Source organism: Hipposideros armiger, unplaced genomic scaffold, assembly GCF_001890085.2.
Source record: "Hipposideros armiger isolate ML-2016 unplaced genomic scaffold, ASM189008v1 scaffold_166, whole genome shotgun sequence".
In the NCBI taxonomy this organism is placed as follows: Eukaryota; Metazoa; Chordata; class Mammalia; order Chiroptera; family Hipposideridae; genus Hipposideros; species Hipposideros armiger.
This window is the reverse complement of record NW_017731516.1, coordinates 1393363-1405630: the sequence shown is the minus strand read 5'-3', so window position 1 is coordinate 1405630 and position 12268 is coordinate 1393363. Positions and strand designations below refer to the sequence as shown.

The following is a 12268-nucleotide window of genomic DNA, read 5'->3' as shown; positions in this document are numbered from 1 at the left end:
AGAGAGAGAGAGAGAGAGAGAGAGAGAGAGAGAGAGAGAGAGAGAGAGAGAGAGAAGAGGGGATTCTCTCGGTCAACATGGAGTGGTGATGCTTCTAACCTCCTTTCCCCATCAAAGCAGAGAAGGGCATTTCTTTGCCACCCTCCTTCCCCTACCCACAGCCCCAAATACCACATGTTGTTAAAATGCAGCCCTCTGAGACTGAGACTCAGTCATATGCTATGCATTTTAAGATGCTGAATAGATACATACTTATGGAATGGATGTACCTTGGAATAAACATATTGGGCTTTCAAGCCAGCACCTCACTTTTCAGGAGGTCTTCTCAGTTTCATCTTTTGCTGGATGACATAGTAGGAGTCAGCCACACGTTTACAAACAAAAGGAAAGAAATGGATGATCAGAGACAAAGGTGGGCTCCCTTGAGTAGAAGTGTTTGGCAGATACTGGGTAGAGCTGTTTGCTGCTCTGCCTTTTACCTCCCAATGCCTGTGTTAAACAAAAACACATCCATGGCAGAAAGCTACTCTGAAAGAAAGGGCTTGTTGAGCCATATGCTAGCCAGAAAAGAACCAAGTCCTGGGCCGTGAAGTCTAAACCATGAGCAAGCAGCAGGGCTAGACAGAGCAGGCAACATGTCCGCTGTCCTAGAGTCAACAGGTGCTTTTATACATTATGTTTTGGGGAAGAAAGATGTAGGTTGTTTTGAAAAGAATTTACTTGCTTTTGGATACGGAGGGCAGGAAAAGGCGAAGTGGGGCAGTTCTAGGATAGGTGCACAAACTGCAAGGAAGAAACATGTACTACTTTTGATGGTTACAGGCAACTGTACTGACTGTTCATGTATATGGAGGAGGCGGTGGCATTTCTGGTCGGCTAATAGACTCCTGGAAGTTGAGTCAGAGCTCCAACCTACGTTCAGGCATGTGAGCCGTCTTTTGTTAGTTGGCCCACAGCTATTAACTGGTTAACTATTCTTGTCTCTTTCTCTCACTCTCTGGACCACTGCAATTTAATGTAGGACGTCCCAGAATTTTTCTCTTGTCACCAGTACTGTACATGTTGGGGTTTCCCTACTCTCAGGTAGCTGTGACGATTTAGCTTTTGTTTGAGCTAGAGGATTACCAATGCTGAGTTTTTCCTAGGAGGCATTTGCAATTATTGCAATGTGCAGAAAAATAACTGGGGTGGCTCCACCTCTCCACCTTTCCAGAAATTTCCATTGACCTTAGCATTTCTCATTTCATGCGAGAAGAGGCATGATTTATGGATCCTGCTTGGTTTCAGAATGTAGCTTAAAGAAATACATTACTAACAGGAGTTGTAAGTGCTATATTACCTAGTTTTAGATAGGCGAGTCTTAATTGGAAACAAAACAAATAGAAGGTAGAGGAAGAACGAAAGGGAAAAGTTCGGCTTTCTTAACAGGGAAACCAAACTTAACTGGGGGTTGGAAATTGTCATCCTTAATGACATTTTTCTCATCAGTTTCATTGGCAGATGGTCACCTTGATGAATTGTGGGCTCTAATGTGATATGGGACCAAGCTTTAATTTTTTATCTTCTCTGCCTGTTTGAGAAGAGTCACCTTAGAAGGCCAATATGTTTCCTTTCCGACTGAGCTAATTTTATCCTATTTCATTATCCTCTATTGATTTGCTTTCCCAGGTTTTGAATGAAACTGCGATGTATGTGGCTGTTTGGGTACTTTGTGACTCCTGCATAAACACCAGTTGTTGATGTTTTAATTTCTCTGAAATGGAGCGGTAAATTGAAAAGTAGAACAAAAGCAAATATTTGTAGTACGGGTGTCATTTCCCAGATGACTAGAATAGCTTCTGAGGAAGGTCGCATTAGGGGTTTCTAAGAGTGCCTTCCTTATAGAATCTAAATAGCTTTCTCTTCCCAAGAGGACACACCCTTTCGTTCTGTTTTAAAAAAATCTGCACAGCAACTTCCCCTTGACATAGGTGGTATACACAGGTTGAAAACAAGAGCAACAGAGTTAAATGACTTGGGTTTTTAAAAAGTTATTCTGCTCTATATTGAATTCTCAGCATATATGAAACTCACAGTTCTTGTGAGTATTTAAAAGACATCATTTGGGAGTATCATTTTCATGCCAAATGTTTCTTACTATCTGAACTTTTCAGCTCAATGGCTGAAAGGAAGGGAGCCTGAGAGTTGCAAAGAAAAACAAAAGGGAAAATTGATTTAGAAAATGTTTCTCCTTCTCATTTTTGAGGCTTGGTGGGTTTTTTTTGATGTATATGAATGCCTCAGTAGGATATGGTCTGATTATAGCATGGCCCCCACAGTTATGGAAAACATTAACACAGTACGGCCCGGTATTACTGACAAGGCCAGAAAGTTGCGCCAAGTTCTAACGTGTTTTACAGGGAATGAGGTATGAGTATTTTTACTTTAAAATGATTTCCACGAACATGAAGGATTAAAATTACTTCCACAAGTCCTGTCCAAGAGGTAAATGGATTTATAGGGAAGAGTGTTGTTTTGTCATCTTCAGACCTACTTCCGGCCGTGCAGGGAAGTGATGAAATTTTATTCATTTCTATACATCTGGAGAAAGGAAAGCAACTATATTGAGTACCTATTAGGTACTAGGCATTGGCCCAGGGGCTTTACAGCTGATGTGTCATTTGATCCTCTCAGTGTTGTATGGCTGTCTTATTTCCCTCAGTTTCCAATGAGAGAAATTAGTTTCAGATGAGGGAACAGAGGCCGAACTCAATGCAGGATTCATAGTAGGTATTCAATACTTTGCAGTGAAGTGCACTGGTTAAGAGTGGGATCTCTAGAACTAGCCTTCTTGAATCAGTCCCAGCTATGCTACTTACTAGCTGATGGATTTTGGACAGATTACTAGGTCACTAGGCTTCAGTTTCCTCAGCCATAAAATGGAGACACTAACAGTCATTTAATCACCCTATAAAGTGAGCATCATATGACATACCCCATGTCACGTACTATTATTTATATATTGTTGTTACACTTCAATGGATGAACGGATGAATGGATGCTATTATTAGGGCCATGAACTGTAGGGTAACTGCATTACTTCACCCACTGCTGAAAGATGTGGGGCCCAGTATTTACCAACATTCGGTCCCTGTTGGTCAAAATTCAAGATGTATGGGATTGAAAGGGAAGCTCTAGGAGGCCTTCCTCCCAGTGGCCTGAGATTGTTGACTGCTATTGAATTTTACCTCTTTTTTTGGATTGCCTTCTTTGAGTTCCACTTCCTTAAATATGTTGAGCATGCACATATCGATGGATGTTAGACCCATTGTTGCTGTTGATATTTAATTTCATGGTAGTTTTGGCAGAAGCAAATCACTCCTCTGGAATGTGAAGATGGCTTCCTGCAAGGTGAGAAAATGGTAGGAAGCCCTCTCCTGGGGCACAGAACACATAAGAACAAATAATTTCCAGGAGTTAAATCTCCTGTCTCCCTGAGGCTCCCTGGGTGCCCTAGTTTATTTTCATTATGTCTCTTATAAAGGCAGCACTGATATTAACAATAGGGACAAAACAAACGTTTTTGCTTGCTACCATCTGAAAGTTCCTTAGGGCCCATAGACTCATTTACAAAAATTCATGTGCACAAAATTCATTTGCAAAATCAAATAAAATATGTCATCACCAATGCTCTTTACCTGACTGGCCTAGGGGACTAGCCGAAAATGAGTTTGTGCCTTGATGTTTACTCTATGGTGTATTTAGTAGGCTTAGGCCGCCCAGTCTCCCCAGCAAATGAACCCTCATCCAGACACTTTATGTCAGACAGCTCAAATGATTTGAAATCTTGGTATAACTCAGGTGGTTAAGTCATCGTAGTGGTCCTTTTTGAAAAAGAGCATTCAATCCTTGTGCCCTATGGCTTTGAAAATATCTTTGAAAGTTCATTCATTAAGATGTCCAGCCAAGGAAACATGTCTGTGTTTAGTTAAGTTTGGCTTTTATGATCCTTGGGATGTATATATGCTGCTTTCTTTCCTGGTAAAAATGTTGGCTACAAGTGTGATAGGGGACAATGCCAAGGAAACTTAAGTTGAGAAAATTTTTAAGAAAGAAATCTTTACGTGTAAAGTAAGTAGTACACAGGGGTAATTGAAGCTATCAGAAAACTTTTCAAAATCTCAAAGTGTTTGGAGTTGCTTTTTCCATAGCAATTAAACTATATTGAGGCAGGGAGGAGGTAAGACATATACGTATTTGTCAGACTTTCTGATTCACAACTATAATTTTTCTCAACCTCTCAATTTGTGGCTTGTTTTAGCCTGATTGGTTAGCCTGATTACTTATTCAACAAATATTATTTATTGAACACCTATAAATTCCAGGCTCTTCTCTGAGGGGCAGAGATATAAAAATGAACAAAGCAAATAAAAATCCCTGCCTTCAAGAAGCGTACATTGTAGCGGGGGGATAGATTTAGCAGAGTAATGTTTTTGGAAATTTTACTTCTTGTTTTTTTCCCCCTTGATATTACTGATAGTATTTTATCATAAAGTTATTGTTTTTTATGGTCTGAATTCTGAAGTGTAATTTTATCAAATGTAGGAGCCTTACAATTTTCTCATGGACTCTTTGAAATCAGTAGAAAAAAATGTATTTGCTTTCTGGTGTAACTATAATGGAATCCATCCACTCCACTTAGAAATTTTTTTTTCCTGTTGAACACTCACTGACTATATGGCTCTACTCAGGAGTTGCCTGGCTGCAGGTGGTACTATTTCATGAAGGTACCAACCAGCATAGTACTAGGTGACATTACAGTGAATCATAAGTACTGATTGAAATTTCTACACATTGTTGTGTCAGCTCAGTTGTGAGAAGTGTAACAAATGCTTGGTAACAAATAATAGTAACTTTTTTTGAATGATGAATGTTTTTTTCAAAGAAAATTACATTAGATAAAAATCAAGATCATTCTATAATAATATTAGAATAATGTCAATCTCACTCTTGTATATTCTTATGTACTTTCTTGATGGGAAGGAAAGAGGATGAATGAGATAGCTCCCTGGGAATGATGCAGCATTCAGGGTCTGCTCATTGAGGAGTACAGCACATGCATCTCACAAGTCAAGAAAGAACAAAGATAGAGACCTCCTGCCTTCCTGTTCCCATAATCTTTCCCCAAAGGCCCTATCCAAACCCTTAGAGGAGCTGCTAATTGCTATCGAGTTGCAAGATTGATGGACTTTTACATTCACCTCTTCTAACTTCCCTTCTGCAACTACCAGGTGGAAGTGTCACTAAAGTGAGAACCATCTAAGGTGGGGAAGGAGAGAAAAGATGAGGCAGAGCTGAACCGGACAGTCTATTCCAGGCAGATAAATAGCTCTTGAATAAGTGAGGCATCTCCTGCCCTGAGGAACATATAATGAAATAAAACAGAAAATGAGTTCGTCTCTAACTATTTCTATCAGATTCACTCATCCCCTTAACCAATTCTCTGTTTATCTTCTGCTCTGTTTAGTCCCTGCCACTGAGGAAATCCAGCTTTCAAAGAACACAATCTACGTTGTATTTCAGCCGGTCTTGCCGTCCTGATGTAAAAACTATCAATTGCAGCTTGTCAGATCTTCCTCTACTGAGGAAGTGACTTGCTCCCTAACACTAGAGTTTCTCTAAAGATAACACAAGCTGAGAAACTGTATCTCACATTAGGAATTCTGGCAGCAAGGACTCCAGGAGGCAGCCAGGATGTATAATAGCACCATAATCAAATATTTTCCAATTCTCCAAATTAAAAAGAATACACCTTGCTGTTGGACCTGCTGGAGGAAAGATCAAACACATACTTAAATAAAACGAAAGCCTTGTTGCTTATTCATCTGGCTGTAGAAAGAACTCCCACCATTTCAGCCTCAGTCGGGTACATGTCCCCGGATTTCAGTGTCAAAAGTGTGTTTGTTAAACAACTTTGCTCTAACAAACTCTGGACTTACACAGAATAATTGTATCTGTGTACCTGCCCCCGATTAGGTTTGTGTGTGCACTTTCCACTTTCTCCTCTCTGCAGGGACGAGGCAGGTGTCTAAGAATCATCCCCCTGCCTTTAAGAAGAATGGGATTTAAACTCACACGCAGAAAGATGCCTCCCACAGCCTTCAGTATTTTCAAAGCAAGTTCTTAGTCATCCCTGAGTGATATCGGGCACAGGAGATTTTCCCTTTGTCAGGCCTAAATCCCCACGGTGACCATTTTAGTCCTTTTCCTAGCATGTCTGCACTGAGCACTGGTCCCCTTAGTTCCCTTATAAAGCCTTAGCATTCTTTGACAAGAGGGCAGAATCCGCAGTGAATTGGAAACTACTGACAGTGACGTCTGTTCTTCTCCAGTGAATTAGGAATCTGTGAATAATAATTTTGGTGGTTGTTGAGAATTCCGGATCCCAACTAATTCCGTATAAATGGCGGAACTCCTTAGAGATCTCCTGATAATGTTTATAGGTAATTAGTTTATTGAGGAGTCGCATCTTGTTGGGGTTTATACCTGCATAAAATGGCTTTATTTTCTCCACTCACTCTTTTCAACTGTATTGTGTCGGAGCCTATGTTCCTGCTGGGAAGCTAGTTCCTTAGCAACGTCTAATTTCCTGTCATTTTCAATTATTAGTATAGTCCCATTTGTATTAGTATAGTCTCATTATAGTATTTAAGATACAGTCCAGTTCATTTAAAAAGAAGATTAATCTCAACTTGATTCACAGTGTATCCTCTCTCCCCCTCAGTTATTTGTAGAGTGTGTGTGCCTTTGTGGGTGTGCGCGTTCTAGTAATGAGATAATTTTCCTTCCCTCTTCTAGAACCTAGTTCCTCTGGAGCTGGGGCTAAGAGGAGGGAAGCAGCAGGCTGAGGGCTTTTTACTGGACTGTTAGATAGTCAAAGGTGGGCAGGCCTCAGGTCACACTCACCCTGGTTCAGACAGGTTCTTTCCGATGGGGTGGTCTCTGTTGAAATAGTTTCTGCATAGTGTTCTGTGTGTTCTTCTTGGGGTAGGACCATTGCCTTCACCCCCACCCCTGCAGAGATGCTCCCTGCCCCCCTTTGGTTTTATTAGTGGTTATACCACCAACCCCTTGTCCAGGTTGGGGACGCCATGACTTGGGCCCTCCTCACGCACCTGTGCTTCAAGGCTTCCTCACCAGGTGTGATAGGAACCACTGGAACGTTCTTCTGCCTCCTGAGAATTGAGCAGAACTGGAGGGGTGGGCCTTCGCCATCTTCCTCCCAGGCAGACTTCGTTGGGTCCCATGGAATTCTTTATGTTTCGCTGGGCATCAGGCTCCATGATCATGTGAACCTCAAATTTCAGAGGATACATGGCGAGGGTCCCCTCTTCTCCCCCACGTGTGTCATACTCCTAGGCTTTCAGATCCTCTCCCAGGACTGTCTGTTTCTGTTCCTTGCTGCTGGCAACTCCAGGGAGCATCTGTACTCCTGCTGCTCAGCAAGGGTCCAGCTGGGAAGCAAGATGCCAGACCCCACTTCTCATGGGCATCCTCAGTGCTTATAGATGAGTCTCATGGCAGAGCCTGCCCTCCTCACTTAGAGATGGGGAAAGAACCTGCCCTTTCCCTGAACCCTGGCCTCCCCACAATCCTGTGCATCTCTTGTTCCCTGTTAGACTGGGTGGGGAGGGTGGTACGAGAGGAGTTTGAGTTTGTTGGTGGTAGGGCCATTTTTGCTGCCACTTAACATGACCTGCAGGGAGATGGCTGGCTGCAATTGCTGGGGGATTTTTCTAGAATGTGGAGTACTTAAGTGACTTTAGTTTGGGGTCAGAAGAGAGTTTTATGATGCTGAAATATGAATATGACATCTGTAATGTGCACATTATAACATGTAGGCATAGGTAGATGCATAACAATATATGGGTATATATTCTGGGCCCTCAAAAGATCAGGACACCCCTCTGTCATCCTTCTTGTATATACTTCACAAGAAACCCACCAACCCATAAGTACAAAGGAGTACAATGCATTTTTCCCATGACTATGATTTTTATTTTTCCAAATGTCAAATTTCAAAGTTTTGAAAAAACACATGGCTGCCCCTGCATTCCTGTTCCCCAAGCACATGTTCATTTTGTTGAGGAAACCAGAACTAACATCCCTCTCTTACTGAGGAGGGTAAATGAGTGAATGGATATGAAAGTATCTACAGAAGTATGTGATCTACAAATACATGCCAGCATCATGTTTACATGTGATTGTCTATGAGATTTTCTTTGTATGAATGAATGCACATACCTATAAACCTTATTTTAGTTTGGCATGTGAAAATAGGTTAGTGTCTGGAATAAATTTTTTATTTTGTTGGTATATACTAATTAACTTAGATGATAGCGCCATAATTTTGGGCAAATGGCTTAATCTCTCTGAGCCTCAATTTCCTCATCTTGTAAAATGGGGATAATAATAGTGTCCACCTCATGGAGTTGTTGTGAGACTCAAATGGGTTAAATCATGTAAAAACAACCTTAGAAAGCGTTTGCCACCATAGTAAGCTCTCAAAGATGAGCTACCAGTATATACCTGTATTAACTACAAAAAAAACCCAAAAAACAACAACTGGGAAAAATCTTACTTTTTCTGTATTTGAATATTTTAAATAGAAATGAAATGGATAAAACTCGTTTTTACTTTGTGGTAAAGCTGATTTTTAAACTTTTACCTTAAAGAGTTATGGGGGTGGGGGAGTGGCAGCTGGGTTAGAGCGGTGTGAGAAATCCCTTGATCTGATTGGAGTTAGACTTACCGGCGATCGATCAAGGTAGGAGTATGATACTGCCGGGGCCATTAACTCAAAGAGCAGGCCAGTGAGTTACTCAGGTGGGACGGACAAGCGGAAACAAATGAGAATATACATTACCGCCCACATTACCAAGATTGTGACACTGTGCATCCATGACTAAGAACCAGCACTATGTAGTGCTTTCTTTCCACCCTGACTCACACTTGTTTTCCTTCTGCCGCTTCCTGCTGCCTACATTCAGCTCCGGTTTGAAATGCTGCATGTTTGCAGATTGATCCTGAAGGGAAAAGTTTGACCTCACGATTCTTTTCAAATGGCTGCTCAATATTTCACTTATTGTTTCAGCCTCATCACTTTTCTACCTTCTGACGGGGCACAGCCCTTATTAGTTTTATTGGCTTACCTGGCTCACATTGATTTCTTTGAATTTTCTGGAACTGGAGGCTGACCATTTATATATTTATTTTTTTATGTCCTTTCTATTTTTGTCTTTCCATTTCAAGCTTTCATTCTAAATTCATCACAGGTGCCAAGTGTTAGCAGTCTTCATCTTCTCAGCAACTATATGTCAGGTTGTCGTTTTTTTTTTTTAATTTGTTATCAACAGCCCAATTTAAACAATGCTAACCTTGCTCTCATTTGGTTTGTATAAGCCCTATGGCCTTGGTACTTAGAGAAAGCAAATGTTAAGTTCTGATTCTTTATTCCATGTGTGTTATTCCCCCCTCCCTCATGTGCTGCAGTTAATTAAAAAATAATAATTTGGGGCAGTGGGAACCACATTTGGACCTGAACTTGAAACAGAAAGCATTTTGGCATGACCACTGAGGTATGTGGAGGGTTGGGAGCGGGAGATCTGTTGGCTAGCCTACTCTTGCAATTGCTCTCATCCTCCTTCCCGGGTTTACTGCCTCAGGGGGAGCTCCGGAATGGCCCCAGCTGTGGAAGGTGCACTTCAGTGGCAACAATCCCAAGTGGCAGTTACTGCCGGTGCCTGGGCTCCCCTGGTGGCTGCGGCTACAGGCTGGGTTACTTAGATGGCCAGGGCAGCATTCCTAGTTGTATGTGTATGTATTTGGACTTCCATATGCTGTGTGTGTATATGTGTGACCACAGGGGCAGAATTTCTGATGAGTGGCCAGGGTAGGCAAAGGGGAGTGCTGCACGTGGCTGCTGAGGATGTCACGAGAGGTTTTCTCAAACCCGAATATCACTTTCCAAATAGGTATTTGAATCAGAGGCTAAATTCAGATTCTGGGTCCCTCAAGCAATAGTTTGCAAAAGCACATGTCCCTGTTCCCTTCTGTCTACTGGTCCCAGGTTGCATCAGGACTTCTGCTCCCTGCTCATGGCTGCTGCCTGCTTTTAGAACAGCGTTTTTTTCTCACCTTTCTTTCTGCCTGGGAACTTGCAGATCATACCTGGCCAACGAGGCCCAGCTTACATTGTGTCTCCTCCAGGAATCTCTCCCTGATCACTCCAGTCCAGGGCCACCTTTCAATAGTCTAAACCAGGCGCCAGCACACTGCTGCTCAGGGGCCAAACCCAGCACACTGTCTGTTTTTGTAAAGAAAGTTTTATTGGAACATAGCTGCTATGTTTATTTGTTTATATATTGTCCATGGCTGCCTTCAAGGTACAGTGTCAGAATTGAACAGTTGTCACAGAGACTGTATGGCTCACGAGCCTAAAATATTTACTTTCTGGCACTTTACAGAAAAAGTTTGCAGACCCCTCTCCTAAACTGAGAGGGCTTAATGTGTGCGCCTCTTAGCATGACGTGTAATAAATGTTCCTTTTCTGCAGTTTGCAAAACTCTCAGTTTTAAACTCAGTGTAATCTTTTACTATTTCCCAGACATTTTGTTCACTGAACAAATAGTCTCAAGGTTACAGATTGGGGTGAATGCCCCACAAGGGACAAAGAGAACCCACAGGTGATTTTATTTTCATGAGACAATATCCATGTATTACTGTTGTCAGGTAATTGCAGATAAGGCTCTCAGAGCATAGCTTTGTACCGAACCCAGCTTTTTCCAACCCAGAACTCTTACTTGTTACTGATCTCATAGTAAGAACATAAATCATCAAATTTCCATAAGGATGTGTGAAGATGTAACTTAATCAAATCATTTCTAGGGAAGTCTGAACACACACACACACACACACACACACACACACAACTTTAGAAGGTCAGCACTTACTTTAAAAAAATAATATGTAGGGGTCACCAGTTAGCTCAGTTGGTTAGAGCGCGGTGCTCTTAACAACAAGGTTGCCAGTTCAATCCCCTCATGGACCACTGTGAGCTGCGCCCTCCACAACTAGATTGAAACAACTACTTGACCTGGAGCTGATGGGTCCTGGAAAAATACACTAAAAAAAAAAAAAGAAATACTTAATGGGATCCTCTTAGATACTCAGGTGTCCCACTTTGTAAGAATCTGATTTGTGATAGATATGAAGGTGAGAAGACACTCAACTCAGTGACCCAGAGCTAGATTCACTCATTTGTCTTCTCTTCTGCCTAGCGGTCAGCCCATCCCCAGGGTGGAGTACACAGAGGAAGAAACTAAAACTTGGGGTGTTGTGTTCCGGGAGCTCTCCAAACTCTATCCCACTCACGCTTGCCGGGAGTATTTGAAAAACTTCCCTCTGCTGAGTAAATACTGTGGCTACAGGGAGGACAACGTGCCTCAACTCGAAGACATCTCCATGTTTCTGAAAGGTAAGGCTTCACACAGGCTCTCTTTTCCTGGCCAACATCCTCGTTTGCCTTCCAAGGACACATGTTGCAGCAGTGGCCTGTTTTCCAAAAAGAAAAAACTCCTTTTGATTTAAAAAGAGGAGCATTGAACCTACAGTTACCTGGGGCCGCCTTCAGGAAGCAAGGAGATGGATCAGCTGTTTACACATTACCACAAACTTTTAGTGACTTAAAACAACATAAATGTATTAGCTTATAGTTCTGGAGATCAGAAGTCTAAATCGAGGACTTGGCAGGGTTGTGTTCCTTCTGAATGTTCGTGGTTCCTTGCCTTTTTCAGTTTCAAGAAGGCTACCTGCATTCCTTGGCTCATGCCCCTTGCCTTATGTTACTCCAAACTCTTGCTTCCATTGTCATATCGTCTTCTCTGACTCTGACTCTCCTGCTTCCCGCTTATAAGGATCCTTGTGATTATATCAGCCCCACCTGAATAATCCAGGATCGTCTCCCCATCTCAAGATCCTTAATCACATCTGCAAAGTCCATTTTCCCTTATAAGGAAACATATTCATAAGTTCGGGGGATTAGGACATGGATGTATTTGAAGGCCATTTTTCAGCTAAGGATTAGAAGGATTGTCACTTCTAGCTTTGTGACCCATTGTGAACTTGTTCTTTACTTCCCATTCTAATGCCACCATCCAAATTGAGGTCCCCATCATTTTACAACCTTGACATCTGTATCTTTCCCTCCTCCCCTCCCCTCCCCTCCCCT

At 42.0% G+C, this 12268-nt stretch overlaps 1 protein-coding gene across 1 annotated transcript in view; it reads left to right on the top strand.

Annotated features, from left to right (window-relative positions):
- The window catches only part of TPH2 (tryptophan hydroxylase 2), a gene marked incomplete at its 5' end in the record, with an annotated part of 114842 nt that overhangs the window by 30298 nt on the left and 72276 nt on the right, over window positions 1-12268 (top strand). Inside the window, one exon of the mRNA XM_019651764.1 lies at window positions 11319-11515. Coding sequence (XP_019507309.1) covers window positions 11319-11515 — 197 coding nt within the window. The remainder of the gene's footprint in view (window positions 1-11318; window positions 11516-12268) is intronic.